The 22,991-nt window shown below is 55.2% G+C and overlaps 1 protein-coding gene across 1 annotated transcript in view; it reads left to right on the top strand.

The window, feature by feature from the left end:
* Positions 1 to 22,991, top strand: part of KCNC1 (potassium voltage-gated channel subfamily C member 1) — a 41,831-nt gene extending 18,840 nt beyond the window's left edge. Inside the window, exons 2-4 of the mRNA XM_081064407.1 lie at positions 11,378 to 12,311; positions 19,391 to 19,579; positions 21,615 to 22,991. Coding sequence (XP_080920533.1) covers positions 11,378 to 12,311; positions 19,391 to 19,579; positions 21,615 to 21,679 — 1,188 coding nt within the window. The 3' untranslated portion in view covers positions 21,680 to 22,991. The remainder of the gene's footprint in view (positions 1 to 11,377; positions 12,312 to 19,390; positions 19,580 to 21,614) is intronic.

Raw genomic sequence — 22,991 nt, 5'->3', positions numbered from 1 at the left:
GACACATTGCCATTAACCCCACTCAAAATACTCCCCCTCGCTTCAAACACACGTATCCCATCGTTCTTGCCACTTTCTGAAGCAGTTCTGGAAGTCCTCTTTCGTGACTGTCTTTAGTTGCGCTGTCGTGGCTGCCTCCGTGTCCTGAATCGATTCAAAATGTTTACCTTTCATGGCCATTTTGACTTTTGGGAAAGAGTCAGAAGTTGCACAGTGCCAGATCCGGTGAATAAAGTGGATGAGGACACACTGTAATGTTTTTATGTGACAGAAATTGCTGTACCAGAAGTGATGTGTGACACAGAACCTTTCCATTGTGATCACAAAATACAGTGAATCCTGCTGCCGAGTGCCACCCAATGGAAAGGCAGGGATCTTAATACAGAAGCAGCACACTGAACCTTAGTAACAGTGTGTGACAAGTTTCGACTTGTTCAGTGCAGTCAGTCGGGTGTGAGCTACGGTTGAGAGGTGTGTTTTAAAGTGTGCTGTCAATCAACTTCCATCATGACAACACTCCATGTCACACATCACTTCTGGTATATGGCAATTTCTGTCAAATAAAAACATGATGATGTGTCCTCATCTACTTTATTCACCGGATTTGGCACCGTGGACTTCTGGCTCTTCCCCAAAGTCAAATGATTCAGGACATCTAGGCAGCGCAACTTACACACTCACGAACGAGGACTTCCAGAACTGCTTCAGAGAGTGTCAAGAACCAGGTGTGTTTGTAGCGAGGGAGAGTATTTTGAGGGCAATTAATGACAATGTGTCTTTTACTGTAATAATTTTTTTAAATTTAATTGGGTAACAGTGTGTATTTTCCAGGACCCATCAGCTCCAAGTCAAGTTGTTGTCCTTCAATCTAGTTGTGGAGGGCGCAGCTCAGCTCCCCAAGTCCAGTTGCCGTTTTCAATCTAGTTTCAGGGGGCACAGTCTACCACCCCATGTGGGAATCGAACCAGCAACCTTGTTGTTAAGAGCACGGGCTCTAACCAACTGAGCCATCCGGCCGCCCATTGGCAGCTCAGCGGGAGCTCAGCCCAAGTTGTTGTCTTCAATCTAGTTGTGGAGGGCGCAGTTCAATGGCCCATGTGGAATTCCTTGTTGTTAAGAGGCACCGTGCTCTAACCAACTGAGCTAACTGGCTGCCCTGTGTTAAATTAAAAAAAAAAAAATTTTTTTTAATTTATTGGGGTAAAAATTGTTAGTGAAATTACGTAGATTTCAGGTGTACAATTCTGTATGACGTAATACAGAAATTTTTTAAATTTAAACGTAGCTTTTGATCATGCCTCATAGAACTTACCTAACTGGGCTGGCATGAGGTTTCAATGAGACCATGCATGGAGAGAGCAGGAAGCAGGGCCCACTCAAGACCAGGAAGCTGCCGGCGTTAATCCTCCATCTCACTACCAGCATTAGGCTGGAAAGCCATGAGCTCTGGCTCACACCCCACTCATCGTGTGACCTTGGGTGTCCTTTCCCACTGAGCTTCATTTCCTCCCAGCCCCCAGGCAGGGGCTCACATGGGAAACCCTGTAGAAGTGGGAATGTTAAGTGACGTTCCCCTGAGGAGAGTGTCCCTCATGGCTGGAGGCCACAGTGCCGGGTCTTGGGCACGGCCTCGTCTTTGGCTGTGGAAACAGGAAACAGGCTCTGAAGGCCATGTCATTGGCTCTCACGAGGCTGTCATTTGCTCCTGGTCTGCTGTTAGCAAGTGGTGGCACGACCAGAATAAATTAGGGGGAAAAACTGAATCTAAACACATTTTCCTTTTAGCTATTGCTGTGGCTCCTTGCATCTCCCCACCCCCATAATTTGGAGAACAAAACAAAAATGCTGTGTTTGGATTTTTGTGGAGGGAAGCTTTGGCCCAACTCCTAGAATACTGGTGTGCAAGGGAACTGGCAGTCTTGGGGTTTCTCCCTGCCCCAGAATTCTGGCCTGGATCTGGGAAAGCCCTAGATACCTTGCCTTTTCCTCCAGATACCTCAATAACATCTTCCTTCCTAGAGTTTGTTATTATAGTTCCCAGTTTAAGAATGAAAGGACTTAGTCTCCAAGAGGTTACTTGCCTGCAGTAATAAGCCAGTGGCAGAGGTGGGATTTGAACTTGGGTCTCTGAAGCCAAGTCCAGGACTCTTCTCCTTCCAGCATGTTGCCTGTTTCCCAGCCTCTAATGTTGGTCTCAGGCTGATGAGGTTCATTGCACATCAGAGCTGCCTGGCCCGGGTCTCACCTGGCTTTGTGGATCCCAAATGCCAGGATGGGACTGGCGGCATCAGAGCCACTGAGGGCACAAATTAAGGTACATTTCTGGTCCCACCCACAACAACTGAACCCCAGTGTGTGGCTGTGGGTGTGTGTCTCTACATTTGTATCTCCACTCACTCTCCCCCAGCACCCTCTGCTGCCTTCCTCTCCACCACACGAGCCTCTGCCTGCTCCTGCCTCCTTCATGTCCCACCAAATTCCTCGGGAGGGTTTCTTACTCCCTTCCATCCTTCCTGAGGATCTGGGTTTGGCCCCTACCAAGTTCTCCTTGTTGCTAAATCCAGAGACTTCTCTTCTGACCCAATCCCACGGATCTTTCAGAAGCCGTCCCTCAGGGAGCAGCCCACCCCTTGTTCTCCAGGGCCAGGGCTGGCCTCATTGGGTAGACTGGTCACTGCTACTCAGCCAGGCCTGCTCAGCCTGCAGGAACCTGGGCTCAGCCCCACTCATGCCACATGGGCTGAGCAGGGGTAAGGGGTAGCTCTCTGAAAGGCAGTCGTGCTGTTTAGTGATGTGGAGGCATATATCCTACCGTCTCCCAGCTCAGCGGTTCCCATTCCACGACTGTAAGAGTCTAGGCTTTTCTACGTCTGAGACGCTGTGAGCCTGAGCACTCTGAAGTGATGGGAAAGGACTGGGTTTGGAGGGCCCACTGAGAGTCAGAGTGGGAGGTTTGTGTGGGGACTGAAACAATGTGTTTGAATACCTCCTTCTTACTTTCTATATATTATTTTATTTCATCATCACAACCACCTGGGAAGCAGGGACTGTTACCCCGCCCCCTCCTTATCGAGGAATAAAGTCTCAGAAAGTAGCAGTGACTTGTCCAAAGTCACCAGCCAAGCCAGGCCCCAAACCCGGGACCTCAAGGTCCTGCCACTTGCCCTCTAGCTGCTGCCTTTGTTCACAAGAGGGGCTGGAGCTGCTTTTGACCTGGGATCAAGAAGGGTGGGAAGCAAAGAGGCCTGCGGGGGCATTTGAAGCAAAGGCTCAGAGACCTCAGTGATGAAAGCCCCATGCTGGCGCCCAGGGCTCGATAATGTTTCAGGAGAAACTGGTTCTCCTTTCTGCTCTACCTGAGAGCAACATAACCTTGCGTGGGCCCCTTCCTTTGCTGTGTCTCCATTTTTCCATTCCTGCCACAAGGGGCAGCTTTTGGACCAAATACCTCTGAGGGTCTCCTCCGTCTTGGTGTCTGGGTTTCTAATGACCCTGTGTTCACAGGTCCAAGGTACCGTCGATTTAAGACATGCCATGAGTTCAATAACAGCATGTTGGGAAGATGGGGACTATTTCAGGGTGTATACATTGTATGACATATTTTCATTTCTAAAATGTGACACAAATGCGCATCTTAGAATGAAAGCAACATGGAAACCTGTGCCACCTGACAAGTTGCCAACTTAGCTAGCTGTTGGGGCAGCCCTTTCTGGCTCTGACCTAGGTCTGGGGTCATGACAATGAACTCAGCGAAGCAGGTTTTCGTCTCCCAGGGAGGCTAGGTTCCTTGAGGGCCTCGCACTGCCTTTCCCGGCCGGCGTTCCCCCACTGCCCACACTGGATCCCAGGACCGAGAGTCAGTGTGGCGGGACAAGGGGATTCGGGCCTGGGCACAGCCCTGCCTCCCACTGGCCTTCCCCTGGGCTGGCTTGGTGGCCTTTGCCCCACCCATCTTGTCTATCCTCTTTCTTTCAGGGACAGTCCCAGGGAAAGCGGCACGCCCCCAGGCCAGGATGTGAGTGGCCATCTCTGGTACAGAAAAGGGTCACAGCCCTGGGCTGGGTCTCAACTCAGAGAACACATGTCCAGAGTGCCTGGCAAGATCCTGATTCTCCTAGGAGATGGCCCATACATGCGTGCACACGCACACACACATGCACACACACCACCCCATACATGTCCTTATACACACACGCACATTTCTACCACCTGCATGAACCACATACACTACGCACAGTGGCCATTTACACAAGCCTTGTGCACGTGCCGGGAGTCCGCTCACAAACAGATGACATACCTTCACCATGTCTATACACCTGCGCCACATTTACACACTGCCTCCCTCTTCCCGCCAGCACTCTCCCGGCACAGACTTTCCCAGACAGGCGCCCACACAGCCATGTTCCCTGCACACACTCTCACACCCTCCCGCTCCCACCCTTTATGTAGCACTATGGGGAGCTTCTCCCACCCACTGCTCCCTGAGCTGGGTGCCAAGAGGGGAGGATTCAAGAAAAGGGATGGGAAACAGGACACAGACGCCCGGATGGAGTGCTCAGGACCCAGCCAGACCTCTCAGAATTGATGGTGGGGGCATTATTGATGGGCCAAAAAAGGGATTGGACCCAAAGAGTCTCCTTTCCCCTGGTCACGCCTCGCAGCCCTCAGCCAGCCCCACACGCTGGGGTCATGCCCAATCCAAGGAAGTGCAGATGAGTCTAATGCAGTTTCCAAACTCAACTGACAATTTATTTAGACCAATTGGCCATCCCGCCTGCTCTGCATCATTGACTCCACATGGATTAACTCAAATGCTGCACACGCCCACTGGGCAGATTTAATTAGGCAGAAAAACTGACCTGAAGCCTCTGGGGGCCTGGGACCTGGATACCAGCCAGGGCTCCCCTGATTAGCCCCGCAGCCTGAAACCTTTCCGGGTCTCCAAATCCTCAGAAGGGACCAAGTCCAATCCTCACTTTCTGATGATGAAACTGAGGCCCAGAGAGGGGAAGTAACTTGCCAAGGTCACACAGCAAGTGAGCTGCTAGACCAGAATGTTGGTCCCTGCACCATGCTACAACTGTTGCCTTGTTCCTGGAATGCCAAACTGTAAGAACACAGATCCCCACGGCGAACCCCTGAACAGTTCTGAAAAGCAAGTACAATTTTCGAAAGATGACTGTGGCATAAATAATTTATAAGTGAAAGTCATAGCACATATTGGTCATTTTAATAGATAGTAAATTGCCTTCCTGATTTATGGTTTCAGGGGTGGGGTTATGATAAAAATAACTTAGTGATTTATAAAACATCATCTTAAGTCAACAGATCGTTAGTAGGTTTGTCTGACTTTACAGCCAACAGCCTCACCATCCTGGTTACTATAGAAATGGGATGCCTCGCTCCGTTGCCATGGCTACCACTTTCCAGAACACAATTGGCGGGTCTCTCACGGTTTGTGATTTGGTTCTGGGGGGGAAAAAAACGAGAAACTACCAGCTTGGGTTTATGCTGCATTATCAGGAGATCTTGCCTATGTTGTCTTGAAATTTCAAAGGGTGACTGCTGAGGTGGCCAGGCTGGGTGACGATTATCCCTGAGCTGCTGGGCACCGCTCCCTTTGTGCCCCACTGCCATCAGCTAAGAGCCCAGGAGGGACTGGCTTCACAGCTGGCCTGTATCCTGGCTGTGGGGGCACAGCTGCCGCGAGGATGGGCTGGGGAAAGGAGACAGGTCTGGTGGGTGGCAGAAAACCAGGAAGCCTGGGGATGATAGGCAGGCCCTCGGGACAGGAAATCCAGGGGCTGGCACTGTGAGCAGGGAGGCAGGCTGAGGGCATCGGGGAACGCTGGGGAGGCAGACACTGAGTCAGTCACACCCGCGGGGGTGCGGTGGGCAGAGAAGGGGCCAGCTGAGCAGCAGTGGCGGGTCCATTGTATGCGTAGTGCTGGTGCTGTGCGGTGACCAGTGCTGCATTGCCCGTGTGCTCTGACTGTATCCTTGCTAGTGCTGTGTGGGGGCTGGGCTGTGCACCCTGCAGAACAGAGCCGGGATGTTTATGCTGGATGCGCGGTGATATGTTTCAGTACGTTCCAGGGGCCCCTGTGTTCTCTGTGTATGTGTGGTCTGGACACTGCTGTAGTTTGTGTGGCCACATGCACAGTGTAATGGGGTAGGTGTGTACTCTGGGTAGCTGTGTGTGTCTGTGGCCTGTGGGTGAGTGTTCCATGTCCTCTGGGTGACTGGGGATTGGGAGGCAGACAGCTCACATCGGGGGCAGTTCCTGCCCCTTGCCTGCAGCCCCTACATGGAGGGACAGCCCAGGGGTGCTGCCGAGGCAATTCCCAAGGCTTGCTGCTCCATATCTTCCAGGCAGAGACTCCCTCCCTGCCAGAGGTCAGCTGATGCCAGGTCCTCCCATCCCCTGACACTTTCTCCCTCCCTCTGGCTGAGCTTCTTGAGCAAGTTGAGGTCATCTCTCACCCTGCCCTCTCCGGGGCAGGGTGAGGTGGGCCAGGGGGGGATGCAGGCTAGACCATCCCAGGCTGCTGGCAGCACTGATTCCCTGAGCGAGGTGGGGCTGCATTCCCCACCTCCCCCTACCTGGACCACTGTAGCTCCAGGCACTAGCAAGTCCTGGGCAATGAGGCCCAAAAACCATTTAGGCTTGGCTGGTCTCCAGCGTGAGTCCAGGCACGCTGGCTCTCTCCCTCACTGGGGATGGGCATAACCTACCCTTACAGAATCTGGGTATCAAGCTCAAGGAGGACCATCCAGGCACGATCAGGGCCAGCTCCCTAGGGTGCAGGGCTGTGTTGCTCGCCAGAAGAGCTATGGTCACTCTAGTAGGAGAAAGATCTTAGGTTCTGGAGCTAAATTTGGGTCCAAGGCACAGCTTCATCACTAACTTGCAGCCCTTTGTGTAGCCCCTGAACCTCTCCGTCCTGGGGTTTCCTTTCTGGCATACTGAGGTGCGAGCCCCTATCTGAGCAGGTGGTATGAGGGTTAAAGGTGCAGAGGCGGTTTTAGCTTTGGTGACGTCCTCCTCTCTCCTTCCTGCATTCAGCTTTCCTAAGGATGGACAGAAGGGAGCCGGGGACGTGGCTGGATAGGAGCTCTCGCTTTGGCTGTGTGCGTGGCTGACCTGCTAGTCTGCAGGCTTAGGAGAATGCAGTGGTCGGAACAAGCCAGGGGCACCTTCCTCCACAGCCCTCCCAAGGGCCCACTTGCACCGGATGTTGCTGGGCTCTGCCTGTGACAAAGCACCAGGCCTGCCGGCAGCAAAGGCCAGAGGCGAGGCATCAGGGAGCCCGGGCCGCAGGCCTGGCTTCCACCTCTCATGGCTCCTCTGGGGGAGAAGTCCTAGTGTCTGGCTCGAGGCCTGGCTGCTGCTGCCTACCCCTCACCCCCACTCCTTAGACACTGGAGAGGAAAAAATCTAGGCAGGATCTCCATTGATAGGTGAGAACCAAGGATTTTTTATACCCTCATTTTATAAGACCTGACCTCTTTCTGGGCCTCAGTTTTCCCATTCGGACCTGTCCTGAGAGGAGTAAATGGAAGGAGAGCTCTAGGAGCTTGTGGGGGCACCTAGGAGTGAGAAGGCTCATAGCACATCAGTACCTCATCTGGGCTGTTCCCCTGAGCCTCCCCTGAGCACCGACGAGCCAGCGTTGGAGACAAGCTCACTGCCTCCCCCGGGGGGACTTTAGAGGCTCATTGGGAGTTCCCTTCATTTCCCTCCTAAGGGCCTCAAGCTGCCAAGAAGAGCCTCACCTGGAGAAGGTGCCCCAGGAGAAGCGCTCCTCAGTGGGGCACTGAAGAGAGATTGACAGGAACACTCTCTAGTGGAAGGAATGGCAGGTGTGAAGACATGGGCATGGGGCCTCAGGAATGAATGGCAGATAGTTGCATGTGGCAGAAAGGTTGGGTACCTGTAAGGAAATCACCGAGGCACATGTACCAGGCTGAGGAGTTCAAGCTTTTCTCTGTTGGCACCATAGTCAGGTGGCCTGGGCAGAGCTGGGCAGAGCGGGTTGCTTCCTTTGGTAGCTGTGTGGACACTGGACTAGTGGCCGACACTGACGCCTAAAAAACCTGTTAGCTTTAATGGCAGTGGCCCTGGTGAGAGAAAGTCACATATAAGCAGAGGGGACAGAGGAGGGCAGGTACCTCCTGCTTTCCGTTGTTGCCCAGGGCTGGGAGCCCAGGGGTGCAGTGGGTTCTGCCTCTTGGTCTTCTTCTGTCACAAAGGCCAGGGCAGGGGGTGTGACGGGGCCCATGGGAAATCTGGCTGTGAATGCCAAGCTCCAAGAAGGGGCCCTCCAGGGGGAATCCAGGGCCAAATGCCCAGCAAACAGGGATATGTTTTAAGCAACAAGAGCTTTGGCAACTCTGGTGATGGAAAGAGCTGGATAAACAGGTTGGAAGTGGTAGCCTCTTTCTGTGGCTTCCACTTTGCTTTCCTGCTCTACTTCTCTGGTGACTCGGGTCAGCAGAGCTGAACCCTTACAGAGCTGTTTCTGAAGCTGCAAGACCTGGTTTAAGTCCCTCCCCTGCCCCACCTTGTCCAAACCTCACCCCCTTCACAGGACTCATGGGGCTCACCTTTGCAGTCCACTGCACTGTACTCATCTCTGTGTGTCCTTGGGTGGGGGCTCCCTGAGAGCTGGGCTGGGGGCTCATTCCCCTCTGTGCTAGGCTTAACCTGGTGCTTGGAGAGGAAGGAAGGGAAGAGAGGGAGGAAAGGTTGAGGGGTGGGGAGGAAGAGACGGAGGGAGGGACAGAAAGAGGGTGGGGGGAGGGAAGGAAGAGATGGATAGATAGATGATGGATGGGTGGATTGAAGGAAGGATTCGTAGGAATCACAATTGATAGTAGTCTAGGATAAAATTTTTGAAAGTCACTCAATGCTGTAAAGCCTGTAGGGCCATTAGCATACTGCAATGACTGCCTTGGGCAGCTCTCTTCCTGGTTCTGGGCCTCAGGCTTCCCATCTGTAGCCTGTAGTGTATTGGACCAGATAATCCTAAAGGCTACTCTTACACTGACATTCTGAAATGCTGACTTTTCCCCTCTCCTTTCTGTCCCCTTCCGCCAACCCCGAATGTGGCTTGGGCGGTCCACATAGTTCTTGGTTTCTAGATCCCTTCCAGGCTGGGTGCCAGGTCCTCTAACCATGGTCAACCCAGATAGGGCTGTCCTGGGGCCCCAGTGCTGCCTCCCGCAACCAGGTGGGCAGGGGCATCAATGCAAAGGAAAGAAATTGCTAGAAGCAGCATGGCTGCCTCCTGCTTCAGATATAGGGTGAGACTGTGGCAGTCCTTCAAGTTATCTATGAGGGCAGCTCTGTCGACCAAAGGTGCCACGTGTTCCAGACTGTAGCCCAGGGGTGCCTCCTGGGAAATGGCTGTGTTCTGGCCGTGGCCTACCTTGGCCAAGCTGGGAGAAGGGGAGCCCAGAGGGAAGGAAAGCAACAAGAACATGCAGGCAGGTATGACCAGCTGGGCCCCTAGAAGAGAGCTGAGTGGCCAGGGGTCCATCTGCCCAGGGCAGTGCCAAGGGAAGCCGTGGTGCGTTAGAGTTCTGGGGGGACCCAACTGGAGGCTGGAAGAAGAGATCTTGCCTGGAATTCAGTCTGAGTAGAAAGGTTTGAAACTCAAGACAGCTGTTTTATTCTCTTTCCTTGGGTTCCCATATCTTCTGGGGGCTTAAAAAACCCAAGGGCTCTCCATCACCACCAAACCAAACCAAAAGGTCTCCTGAACCTTCCGCCAGGGAGAGCAGGGCCAGAGCAGGTGGTTCTGCACAGGCTGGGTTATTCCGACCATTTCCTTCTCACTGGTGGGGTCTGAGAGGAGCAGAGACCCACATATGTTTGGAAAGCCCCAGCACCCCAACAGCTTCTTCCTTCCTCCCACCCACACCCATATCCTGGGGCTGGCAGGAGAGAAGGAGAGGAGCAGACGCTTGGTTTATGGTGCCTTGGAAGATACCTGGTCCAATTTTCCTCCTGATGCCAGAACCCGCAACAGCGTGTCTCTGACAAATGACCAGTTAGCCTCTATTTGAATACCTCCAAGGATGGGGCAGTCACTTTCAGGTTAGGTATGTGAGTCCCTAGGAAGGCAGAGCAGATAAAACCGTCTAAGGCCCTGAGGCACTACGCATCTTCTACAGTTCTAGATAGGAACCTGAAAGAGACCCCATGAATGAGGTACAGATCCATGAAAAAGAGTGTAATAGACTGGAGTACAAAGGAAGATGGGAGATGTGGCCTTGGAGGGGCCTGGTTCCACCATTCCCGCCCCTTCTCACTTTTTTGCCAACTTTAGCCCCAGCAGACTATAAGTCACTTTTATTAGTCAGGGTAACTAAATGCTTTCACCAATCCCCTGCACCCCCTCCAAATCAGTGGCTTAACACAACAGAAGTCTATTTCCCACTCAAGCAATAGTTCAATGAGAGTATTTAGTGGTCTTTCTTCTCAGGGATGGAGGCTCTTTCCTTCTGGTGGCCCTCCTAGCCCCTAGATGGCTTCAGCATTTGCGAGCAACTCGGAGGGAAGAAAGAGTATGGAGAGTGAGAAGGAAGGTGTTTGTTTGTTTGTTTGTTTGTTTGTTTGTTTGTTTGTTTGTTTTAACAGGACTTTATTGGGGAACAGTGTGTACTTCCAGGACTTTTCCACGTCAAATTGTTGTCCTTTCAGTCTTAGTTGTGGAGGGCGCAGCTCAGCTCCAGGTCCAGTTGCCATTGTCAGTTGCAGGGGGCGCAACCCACCATCCCTTGTGGGAGTTGAGGAGTCGAACTGGCAACCCTGTGGTTGAGAACCCGCGCTCCAAGCAACTGAGCCATCTGGCCACCCGGGAGCTCAGTGGGAGCTTATTGACTTCATTCTAGTTGCGGAGGGCGCAGCTCGCTGGCCCATGTGGGAATCGAACGGGCAGTCCCGTTGCCCAGAGCTCGCGCTTAACCAACTGAGCCACTGTCGGCCCGAGAAGGAAGGTTTTATGAGCCAGGTCTAGCTTTAATGCACATACTTTTTGTGCCCTATCCACTGGCCTGAACTCAGTTACATGACCCCACCTAACACGACGGGAGGCTGGGAAATGTAGTCTAGCTGCATCTAGGAGGAAAGGAACTGTGTTTGTGAAAACAAAGCAATCTCTGTCACAACCCCTTAGCTCCCAAGCTTCTTTATCCTGTGCCTTGAGAAGGGAAAGGCGGCCTGTCAGCTTGGCCCCATGTTGGAGGGGTCATTGTGCAGGCGTCTTCCCCTGGCCTGGCCTCTGACTGGACCCAGCACAAAGGCGCCCCAGGTTTCTCTACGTAAGGTGGGAGGGCGTCCCCTCTGACACTGTGTGTTTCTCCCCCGCAGTATGTGGCCTTTGCCTCCCTCTTCTTCATCCTGGTCTCCATCACCACCTTCTGCCTGGAGACCCATGAGCGCTTCAACCCCATTGTGAACAAGACGGAAATCGAGAATGTTCGGAATGGCACGCAAGTGCGCTACTACCGGGAAGCAGAGACGGAGGCCTTTCTCACCTACATCGAGGGTGTCTGCGTGGTCTGGTTCACCTTCGAGTTCCTCATGCGTGTCATCTTCTGCCCCAACAAGGTAGAGTTCATCAAGAACTCGCTCAACATCATTGACTTCGTGGCCATCCTGCCCTTCTACCTGGAGGTGGGCCTGAGCGGCCTGTCCTCCAAGGCTGCCAAGGACGTGCTGGGCTTCCTGCGGGTGGTGCGCTTCGTGCGTATCCTGCGCATCTTCAAGCTCACGCGCCACTTCGTGGGGCTGCGCGTGCTGGGCCACACCCTGCGCGCCAGCACCAACGAGTTCCTGCTGCTCATCATCTTCCTGGCCCTGGGCGTCCTGATCTTCGCCACCATGATCTACTACGCCGAGAGGATAGGGGCACAGCCCAATGACCCCAGCGCCAGCGAGCACACCCACTTTAAGAACATCCCCATCGGCTTCTGGTGGGCCGTGGTCACCATGACGACGCTGGGCTACGGAGACATGTACCCGCAGACGTGGTCCGGCATGCTGGTGGGGGCGCTGTGCGCGCTGGCGGGCGTGCTGACCATCGCCATGCCCGTGCCCGTCATCGTGAACAATTTCGGGATGTATTACTCCTTAGCCATGGCTAAGCAGAAACTACCAAAGAAAAAAAAGAAGCATATTCCGCGGCCACCGCAGCTGGGATCTCCCAATTATTGTAAATCTGTCGTAAACTCTCCACACCACAGTACTCAGAGTGACACATGCCCGCTGGCCCAGGAAGAAATTTTAGAAATTAACAGAGCAGGTAGGAAACCTCTTAGAGGCATGTCGATCTGACCTTTCACCTCCGCCCCCGGTAGCGATGATTCCAGATTCACGCAGACTGTTTCCTTAGTTCCGTGGGCGACCCGGGACCCCGCACTCAGTCTCGAGGTGTGGAGCCTGGGGGCCCAGGGAGATGCTGGGCAGCCAAATTCGTGAGGCGAAAGCCAGCGAGAGGAACCTCACTGGTGGCCCTGGGTAAGGAGGGTGACGCGCTGGTCTCCGAGGTTCTGAAGAGACGCCGTGGCCCGTGAGGTTGCCGAGGACTCTCTTAGCAGGAGCCCCGGGGAGCTGCTGCTCGGGGGGCAGGATCCAGCGGGAGGCTCTGACTCAGGCCACTGACCTGGTGTCTGGGCGGGGCGGGGGTGGGGGTGATTTGGCAATGGCAGACAGCTTCTGATTTGGTCTTTACACAGCTCCCTTCAGGCTGTGCAGATGGTATGAATGGTGCATGGGATCTGGCAGGAGGGTCCCTGCAAAGGCGGTAGCAAAGATTCTCACCCCCAGCAGAGCCTGTCTCTACAGCTGAGTAGCATTTCTGCGCTGATTCCAGCTGCCTAGCTCCAGGTGTGTGTCCCAGGAGACGCCTCTAGCCCTCCGTAATAAGCTTACTTCCCCCATAGCATGCCGAACCAACTCATCTTCTACCACCACTCTAGAGTTTAGCATTTATCTTTAGGAACCTGTTGGAGTGACTCGAGCTTTCACGTGGTCTGTTTGGGTTGATGGTCGAGTGGGAGTTTCCGATGGCCTTTGATGGAAGTGGCTGGTGAGCGAAGGACTAGAGGGGGCCACCACCCTGGGCAGCTTAGACGAAAGCGCTCCAGACCAGCAACAACCTCCCACCGAAGGTTCTCTCCATGTCCGGCGGTAGGGACTGCAGCAGCAATACATGACACCCCAACCAGTGTACAACCACTTTCCCGTGAATTCGGTGGGGTCGGGGCGGGGGGAGGGGGGCCATGAAACAATACTAGTCACCGTGGGATATATTCTAATATTCCATGGCTAGTGGTTCGTTATGGGACTCTCTCAGTTTTATGAGAACCTGCACATAGCACATAAAGTTGATCACGGGGCTCTGGTCCGAAGATATAAAGCCCATAGTCTACCTCTACCCATGGAATACCATCGACTTATTCTGTGGACACAGGGATTTCAAAGAAATGGATAACGCAGACTAGAATACAGCACAGAGCTAAGAAGGAGCGTCAGGTGAGGGAGGCAGAGTGAGGGATAAGTGGCATTTAGTCTCCGAAGGACATCCCAGGTCCAGGGCTGGCAGAGGGGCTGCAGGCTAGCTCAGCCCTAGATGAGCACGTTTCCCCCCGTTTGGGTGGCCTCCCCTAGTGGATGATTGATTCTCTCCTGCTGATGCACTCTCTGGCCCCCCACCCCCATCCTGCCCCAGACCTGGCTTCATCCCACAGCTGTGCTGCCCAGAGCAGGACCTCCAAGGCCCAATTCTCTGCCCATGGGGGCTCTCCAGCCCCTTTTCCTGGCCCCCTACCCCTTCCCCTTCCCGGGATTCCTCTAGGCTCCTGAAAGGAACATGGTTCGTGGCCTGGACTGAGCCAGGGGTCTCAGAGGCTGGATTAAGGATCCTGAGGTGAGGCTGGGCTCCCTAGCCAAGGCATGGCTCCTGCGCAGGGAGGCAGGCATGGGCTGGTGGAAAGCTCCTGCCCACCTGTCTGCTTTGGATTAGCTGGCTGTTTGAGCTCAGGAGCCACTGTCGCAGCCAAGAAAGTTCCTGGGGCTCGGGGAGAGGGTCTGGGCTGGCCTAGCCCCACGTGCGCTCTGGGCCCCAGCAGGGAGAGCTCAGCCTGAGTGGCATCACCGTGGCGCTACTTGGCCTTTCCTGCACATCCTCCCCAACCCTGGGTCTTTCAGGATTGGTGCCCCAAGCATGGGTGCCCCAGGCCAGCCCCAGGGATCCCCAGACACTCCAGTCAGGCAGTCATCTGTACTCCTAGACAATGCCAGTATTCTCTGTGTGCTGAGGGCACCACACATACACGCCCATGCACACACGCACATGCATGCATGCACACACACCCCGAGTGCAGACGTGTGTGTTCTAACACGTACACCAGTGAGTCCTAGGAACAGCCCTTCTCCCATGCTGCAGCGGACCTGTACAACCCCTGCACTCCTGTCGGATCCCTGCGACCCCACAGCCTTGGCAGCCCTGCTCCTGGGAGCCTTGCTCTGCCCCCCGCCCCCATCTCAACAACCCAGAGCTCTGGCACGAGCAGTTTCTGTGGCTTAGGAGGTATTCTGCGCCCTCCCAAGCCGGATTCCGGAACCCCCTGCCTTCCTGCTCCTCACACTCGATCTTCACCCCCTGTTTAAGTACCCACTTACCCTGGCAGTGCTGTCCTGATGTCCAGACCTGCCCATTTGGCTCTGAGACCACCTCTGAGCCTCCTCCCTTACCAGAACACTCCTTCCTCCAAAGGCTGGTGTGCGAGACCTGGGGTATCTATTACAAAGAGAGAGGTGTGGTTCTTAGGAGGTGCTCCCCATCTCTGCCTCCCTGAGTCCCTTCCCATCTCCTCTTTTTCTGTTTGAAGCTATGCACCTAGATGGGCACGGTGCTGGGTGTGTTTGTGAGTGAGTGGGGGGCCAGAGGCGAAGAAGGTAACCGTTGATGGAGACGGGGCGTGCAGGGACTGAGGGAGGTGAGGTGCGGCCCCCCAGGCCTTGGTGGCCGCCTTCCAGCCCCACGGCTGTCAAGTGGCCTCAATGAAACCTCAGGTTCTCCAGTTCCACTTTTAGAACCTGGGCTGGGGCCAAGTGCAACACGCTGGGCTCTGAGGGCACCTCCCCCACCAAGGCTGGACCCCCGGGATTCCGGCGAGGCAGCAACACCTTCCCCTCCCCTCCACCTCTGGTCTCTCCTGAAGCCTCAGATCCGTGTGTCTGTGAAGGATGATCTGGTCTCCTCTGTACCATGACTGGCATGGCCTCCGTGTTGGGGGGATTTGTCCCGAGTCATAGGGCCTCACGGGGGTTGCCAGGAGGGCACCCCACATCATGAAGGGCTGCTTGGAGCTGATCACCCAGGAGAAGTTGCTCCGTTCCCAGAAAGGGGCTCCTTTCCCCATCTGCAGTCAGGATGGGGGGGCAGACCACTTGCTCTGGACAGCTCGGAGTGCTCCCTCTGTCCTGCCTTGTCCGTTCACGTGTGTCTTGTCCATCTCTGCTCCTGTGATGTGGGTTAGTCCTCTGTGGTGCCAGGTCTGGGGCTGCAGGGTCCCGCCATAGGTGATCAGAGAGCTGGCATGGGGGAGGGGTGGTGGCCAGATCCCATCCTGCCCACAGGTGCACAGAGCAGCAGTGAGGCCCCAGAGAAGACCCTGTCTGGGCCCCCTGGGAACTGCCGCTGGAACCTCTGGGTCATCTTTGGGGGCAGGGCGTAAGGGGTCTCCCCTGAGCAGCTGAGTCCCAAGTGCCCCTGGCCCTGGCTCTCCACCTTTCACTTGCGGGGTGCGGGGCTGCAGAGGGTGCTGGGAGTGGTGCTAGCCAATGGGGCAGGGAGGGTGGTGCAGTCGGGGCAGAGGTGACGGGGCGGGGTGTGGGCAGGGCCCCTCTGCATGAGCTAACCGAGTTTCTGCTTGGATATAGGGCCAGGGTGGGCAGCTGGGTTCCTCAGGGGAGTCCACGTGGCCCCCTGGTGGGCTGTGGGGAAAGGGACAGAGAAATGAGCCACCTCTGAGGGCCAGGCCTGGGTGTTCTTTTCTGTGTTGTTCACATTCTCTCTTTTTCTTTCTCTCCAGTAATCATGTTTCTCTCTCTCTCTCTCTCCTCGTTTTGTTGCATGACTTGTGCCGGTTCTCGTGATTGTACTCTGCTCGTGTCTCTCACAGACTGTCCCCAGCTAGCTCGGGACTTTTTCCCTGACCCCCCAGCTGGGCAGTCCCCTTGGGGGTAAACCCAAGGAAACACCCAGCAACCCCCACCCCACCACAGTCTGTGTGCCCCCCCACACCCGTGCCCGCTGCTGGTCTGAACAGTAAGTACATCCTGGTGCCTGGAGACCAGGTGGAAAGCCAGTTCTGCTGGCTGAAGGCCCTGACACCGGGGTCTCCTTGCTCCAAAGTTTAAAAAAAAATGACCCTCTCGCGGACGCTCATCTATCTCAGCCCATTTCAAAGCCTGGAAACCATCTCCGTGAGACGCTGCCCATGCTGCCATTTCATCATTGCAAGCCCTCGGGTCTAGTGGGGACTGAGGAGCCGTGGGCCAGGGGAGGAAAGGCTCCCCGCCTTCTGGAGAGCAGGTGGGAATCCAGGTTCCTGGTGGCCATCTCATCCAAAGGATGGGGTAGAAGCAGAAAGGGTGGAGTCTTGGCTGAGCTGACCCTCTGGCCTTTTTCAGCAGTGCCTCAGGTTGAGAGTCAGCCCCTCCTTGGTTTCTCCCCTCCCAGCCTCCCTTCTGGAGCTGGGGAAGGAGAATGCTCCCCGTTTCTGAGAGCAGCCAAAACTGCAGACGAACCAGCAGCCCAGGGAGGCTGGCTCCTAAACACATGCATCTAGTCACACACCCTCGAAGTCATGGCTGAGAGAAGCAGCAGGCCCCGCAGAGTCTGGGGGTCTCTCCAGGGAGAGGTGCACAGCTCACATCCTCCAAGGGAGCGTTATGGCTGCCCCCTACCCCTTGGCCCTGCAGGGAAAACCAGCCCCAACCATGGACCCTTTAAAGGGTGTGAGAGCTAGATACTCCAGGGGCATGGCACGGGGGGCAGAGCCATTGGGTTGGGGCTCACTCAGAGTCAGAGGAGGGGTCCTAGCTTTGACCACCCCTGGGCAAGAACTGTAGGCTGTCGGTGTGTCCACTGACAGGCAATGGCCAACAGAGGGCCCGCAGGGCCTGGCTCCCCTCCCACATGGAGACACTGCCTGGTCGGACTTGCTGTTTTCCCACTGAGGAACATTTGTCCGGGTACAAGGGGCCCTGACTTCCCCACCGGCCCCCACATCCTCCTCCCACAGACTTCCCTCCCCTCTCCCCAGCCACCTCCTCCTCAGCCCAGAGACCCTGGGAGAGAAGCCAGAGGCCAGCTAGAGTGGGAGGCAGGGCCGGGCGTGTCTGTGCCCACTTGTGTGCCTGCAGACACGCCCACACGCTAGGCAGTCCTCAGACCCCAGACAGGCCCCAGCCCCAGTTACGTGGTATCAGAGTTACCTTGGTAACTGGGCTTTCTGGCTCAGAGTAAATTGGGGAGTGAAGCCCCTGGGATTTGTCAAGAAACGCATTGTACGTGAAATGCTTTGCCATCTTGTATGACAGACTTTTTTTTTAAGTTCCAAAATTATGATGGGATTTTTTTTTTTGGATTTGCTTTATGAATAAACCTGATTGGTCCATTTCTCTTTTGACTGACTGCCTCTTTGTAGTGACATGATGTGCACACGGGCTGTGATCCTGCCCATGGTCATGCAGAGCGTGTGCCCGTGGAGAAGGATCACCTCTGCGTGTAGTTACATGATGTAAACGGCCATGGAAGAGAGTCAAATCGGGAGGAGATTGTCTCCAGCTTCCTCCCTCCCATCCCCACTTTAGTCTTCCAGAGAGCCCCCCTTCCTGTGGCCCAGGTCTTGTGGGTGTTGGTCTTCCCTGGGGGCGCTCACCCTAGATGCAGCATGTGAGAAAGCCGTGGTGCCCACGTGGGCACTGAGTTGGCTCCACCCTGACCGGGAAGTTTCTGTTCTGAGGGCAGAGAGTGTGGGGCCGGCTCAGTGCCCGAGAGTGATGAGTGGGGGCAGCGGGCAGACAGAACTGCCTCTGCCAGCTCCAGAGGCTGCCACGGCGCGGCTCCTGGGCTTGGGAGAGGGTAAGATCCCTGCTCTGGCCACACTTTGCCCCCCCCCCACATACCCTGAATGTGCCCCCAGGCCCCCCCCCCCTCCCCCCGGTTCCTTCTCAGGCCACCACAGAGGCCGGCTCGTCGGCCCCACCTGAGTCCATCAGCTGCTATTGTCTTTACACAGCCATTTGCTCTGCTTTTCGGGCGACACTCCCGAGAGGAGATGGGGGAATGGGGGCTCCTAAGTCATGGCCCCGCTGTCAGTGTCTCATGCATACGTCCCTGCTGTGCCTGTGCAAGCTGACCAGGCCCGCCTGGGGCCCAGCGGGGTGGAAGGCCCTGGCTTGCTCTGTGTGGGGATCAGCGGACTAAGTGCTCAGCATAAGACTGGGGTCAGATTGGGTCAGCGCGGGAGATGGGGAGACCATGTGGCCAGGCCTAGTCTGTACGGGGACTGGGCGCACTGACCAGATTGAGTCCGTATGGGGACAGAGGACACTGTGTGACCAGGCCCAATCTATATGGGGGATGGGACATAGACAGTGGCCAGGTGAAGTCTGTGTGGCGGATGGAACATAGAGTGGCCAGGTTAACGTAAGTCTGTATGGGGACAGAGGACACTGCGTGGCCAGGCCTAGTCTGCATGGGGAGCAGGGATACAGAGTGACGAGATTCGATCTCATATGGGGGCGAGCAAGCTAAGGTATCAGATAGGGTGTGGGGGGGGGGCCAAGGTACAGGGAGTCATCAGATGGGAACCGAATGGGGAACGGGCGGAGTTGATAAATGGGGTCTGGCTGGGGCAGGGAAGCCGGAGCTGGATATGCATGGGATACAGTAGCAGAGGGGTCAGGAAAGGCCCCCTCTCTCTACCGGAGTGTTTCTGCGTGTCTGTCTGTTTTCTCCCTGAGCTCTATGTCTGGCCCTCTACCCATGTCTACATCACACCATCCTGTCTCATCGGCCCCGCCTTGGGCTCTGGGCCCGGCCCCTGGCACCTCGCTTGCTGGGCCCACCGACTCATCTTTTTGCAAACTTTGAGCAAACCCAGGAGCCCCTCCTTCACAGCACTGTGGGCAGCCCGCAGGCCGCCTGAACGAGCCGGGGACCCCCAGCCTTGTGCCTCCCTCTCTGGCCCGCTCGCTTTTCTGTCTTCAGAGATGGGCTGCCCTTTGCTAATGCCCCACCTCTGGCCTGTCACCCCCACTAAACAGTTTTCAGTGTCTCAATAGCTTCTGCTTATATGTTTGAAGATTCCAAACTGAATGGGGAGGTGGCGAAGGCCGCGCTGGCGAACGAAGACTGCCCCCACATAGACCAGGCCCTCACTCCCGATGAGGGCCTGCCCTTTACGCGCTCGGGCACCCGCGAGAGATACGGACCCTGCTTCCTCTTATCAACCGGGGAGTACGCGTGCCCACCTGGTGGAGGAATGAGAAAGGGTATGTAGAGGAGGCTGGGGCACTGCATCAGCTGGGCCGCCTGGCGCTCCTGCAGATGGGTGGGCGGGGTGGGGGGCGAGGGGCGCTGAGGGGCAGGCAGGCACACTGATGGGTGGCAGGGAGCAGAAGGAGCCCCCAGGGTCAGCCCCTGGAAGTCTGAGTCCCTCTCTTCCAAGTGGGATGTCAGGCTGGCAGAAGCTGAGGTCCAGGCAGCTTAGGGGTGGTAGCTAGCGGGTCGGAAGGGGCTTAGGGACAGGCTGTGACCCTAAGGCAGGGGGATACCTGGGGATACCCAGGGATACAGGAAGAACCTCGAATACTCTAGGCTGTTCTGGCAACTGGCAGGTCAGACCCAAAAGGCAAAGTGATCTCCCCCATCCCTTGGTGGAAGAGGGCAGTGGGGTGGGCCTGGCCTGGCCAGGACCCTGTGGGCTTAGCAACCCAAGATCCATGTTCTGAAGAGGCATCCTTTAAAGAGAATCCATAGACCCATGGCAGGGGAGGCATGAGGAGAGACGTGGCTTCAGGCCTTGGGGGTGAGGCCAGTGTCCTTGCAGAGGTAAGGTGTATACCTGTCAGAATATTACTAGTGGCAGATGGAGAATTTGCCAAGAGAAGGTGGTTATGCAGGACTCTTTGCAGCCCCTGCCATCCCCAGAGCCCATTAGCCAGGCCCCGGTATGGTCAGTGCCCCCTGGTGGTGGGTGAGGGCTGAGCCCCACGGTGGCCTCTGCTCAAGGACTCCTACCAAACCCTTGTCTTAGGCTGACACCCTGGGGGAAAGGCTTTTACTGAGCTTGATTGAGCATGAGCTGGGGAGAGGCTTCAGGCAAGGACGCAGAGCTCCCTAGCTCGAGGCTCCGGGCATTGGCCTGGGCCTGGAAGGCGGCAAAGGCTGCCCTCAGCACAGCGGTGCAGCGGGGCAGCTGGTGCATGCCTGGGAGCACCTCCCGTGCTCACCTGGGAGGCATGCGACGGGTGAGCAGGTTGGGACAGAGCGATAGTTGGCTTTTTAGAACAACAGTTGGTGTAGCCTGTGGCCACTCACAACTGCTCCAGCATTTGTATTTCAGTGGTTCAACAACGCACAAAGAGCAAATGCAGAATTCCAAGTAAAGGGCAAACCCAGAAGGGGAGAGGCAGCCTACACTGAGATGGGGGAAGTCCTTTCAGTCACTGGTGCTTAGTGTGCCCACCTGATCCAGGCTGGTCCCTGCTTCCTTGCCCTGCTTGGAGGTCCCTTGGGCCCCAGGGCAACACAGCGCTTCCCGCATGGTGCTGCATGGCGGAGGGCTGCCAGCCCGGTGGGGGCAGGCCCCATCCGTGGCACCTTCCATGGATAGGCTGAATGCTCCCCTTCGCAACTGGCTTTTTCCCCGGGTGGAGGCTCTAGAATGCCAGGAGTAGGAGCAGCTCAGAGGAGTGAAGGGGACACAGGTAGACTTTTCCCAGTGGCTGCGCTCTGCCTGAGATGGTCTTGTGGGCTGCCTGCCTCCTTCCTCTTGAATGTTGGGTCAGTCTGTGTGGCCTGAAAGAGCAGACAGACAAGCCTCTTGACTGTGCTTCCAGAAGCCCAGGCAGTGTGGGACAGAGGAAGCCCCTGTCCCTAGTGGCCAGGGGGCCCAGCAGCAGTCACAGGTGGTACTGGCTCCCCAATCCCACAGAGGTGTGGGTGCCAGAGTCCTTCTGGGAGGCACTAAGGGTGAAGCGTCCCCACCCACATCCACCCGGCCGCGCTTTCGTGGAGTCATGACAGCCGCTGAGGACTTGCTTTTCTCAGGATATTTCCAGGCCATAAGCCATGTGCAGAGTAGGACAAGAGTTAGGGACTCTAGCCGTTCCCCCAGGAGGGAGAGAAAGAGGCGTGCTAGGCTGGCTCACTGCATGGGAAAGCCAAGCCAGCTGGAGAAGAATCTGCCTGCCTCTGCATGTGGCTGTTCTGTCTTTCCTCCTCCCTCCTTAAAAACGAAGTACCAAGCGGGATGGGAAAGCCAAGAAGAGAAGCTCAAGTGTTAATTGTATTCTTTACATACAGATCTTTGCAAAGAAAGCCCTGTCATTGCTAAGTATATGCCGACAGAGGCTGTGAGAGTGACTTGACCAAGCGGCTTGGCTGAGGACACTGGTGGCTATTAACCATCTGGGTGGACCTGCAGCCCCTCCTCACCCTCGGACAGAGTAAATTCACGCCATGCAGGTTTGCCGGACGAGTCCGAGGGGCCCAGGCCTTGTACTAGGACGGACGTAGCTTTTTCTACGGCCAAATGGTAACTGACCGTAGAGGATTTCTTTTCCTTCTTTTCATTTTTAAAAATTTTATTTTATTCGGGGAGGGGAGGCGGAGGGGTTCCTTAGCATGACTTGCATGAAGTGAAACAGAAAACCCAGCAAACCAAACCTACTCACCCCCTGCAACTGTATGATTACCCCAAACAACAACGAAAAGCAAAAAGCAAAAGACCTCTCTTTTCTTTCAAAGCTCTTTACTTTTCCACACGTTGTTGGTGCCAGACTGTAAGGGCATTCGGTAGAAACCTGTACATTTCTGGGGGAAGCGCGGGGGTGGGGAGTGGGGTGGGAATGGGGAACATCTTGCTTCCCTTTTTGTACACAAGATCGAGAAGAAAGGGTCTAAAAGGGGCAGTTGGTCACTCATCGGTCATATTGACCTCACCTTCATAATCCATCTCTCACGCGGAAACAGAACTTTGCTCCAAATAGAATTATGGAAACTCGCACTGCCGCCTTCTTCCTCCTCTGTTTGGCATGCTTGTGACCCAGCGGACGTCGCCCCAAGACCCCTGACAGTGGCTAGTCTAGGTTGATTTTCTCATCTTTTCGGTGTGTAGATCCGGTGTGACCACCTTTCATAACAAATTGTTCAGAGTAAATAATCAACACCATATGGATTTTCCACGTGTTTCTTTAGAGCACCAAACAATCAGGACCACGGGAGGGGTGGCCCTCTCCACTTTGATTAAGGCACAACCTGGCACTGTATGCAATTTAGTACTTCAGAGTAAAATCTGCATGCCCAATGTTATGCAAAGCGACTCTAGCATGAAATAAATTTTGTATCATGGTTTCTGTATAGTCTAAAGCAGATTTGTTTTCCTGAAGCAATCGAAGGTTTGCAGAGACATCACTTCTGCATCTCGAATAAATATAGTATTTTCCCAAAAGAAACAGAGGACAGTAGCTTGGCTTTGGTCTGATTCTAAAATTAGTGGTGGGGGTGGGGAAGGATGATATTTTAAAAAAAAACACGCTTAAGTTGAAGAAAAAAATGCAACATCTCGAGCTTTCACTGCAGCTCGCAACATTTCCTGGAAAGAGACAATGCTGCTTTAGCTCAACACCCTCCCCGCCCTGGGCCCTGGCCCCGGATAATAAAAAGCTGACTTTTGCGATG

This window comes from Rhinolophus hipposideros (genome assembly GCF_964194185.1).
Source record: "Rhinolophus hipposideros genome assembly, chromosome: 10".
NCBI lineage: Eukaryota > Metazoa > Chordata > Mammalia > Chiroptera > Rhinolophidae > Rhinolophus > Rhinolophus hipposideros.
The sequence above is the reverse complement of the archived record's forward strand: the minus strand, read 5'-3'. Positions and strand labels throughout refer to the sequence as shown.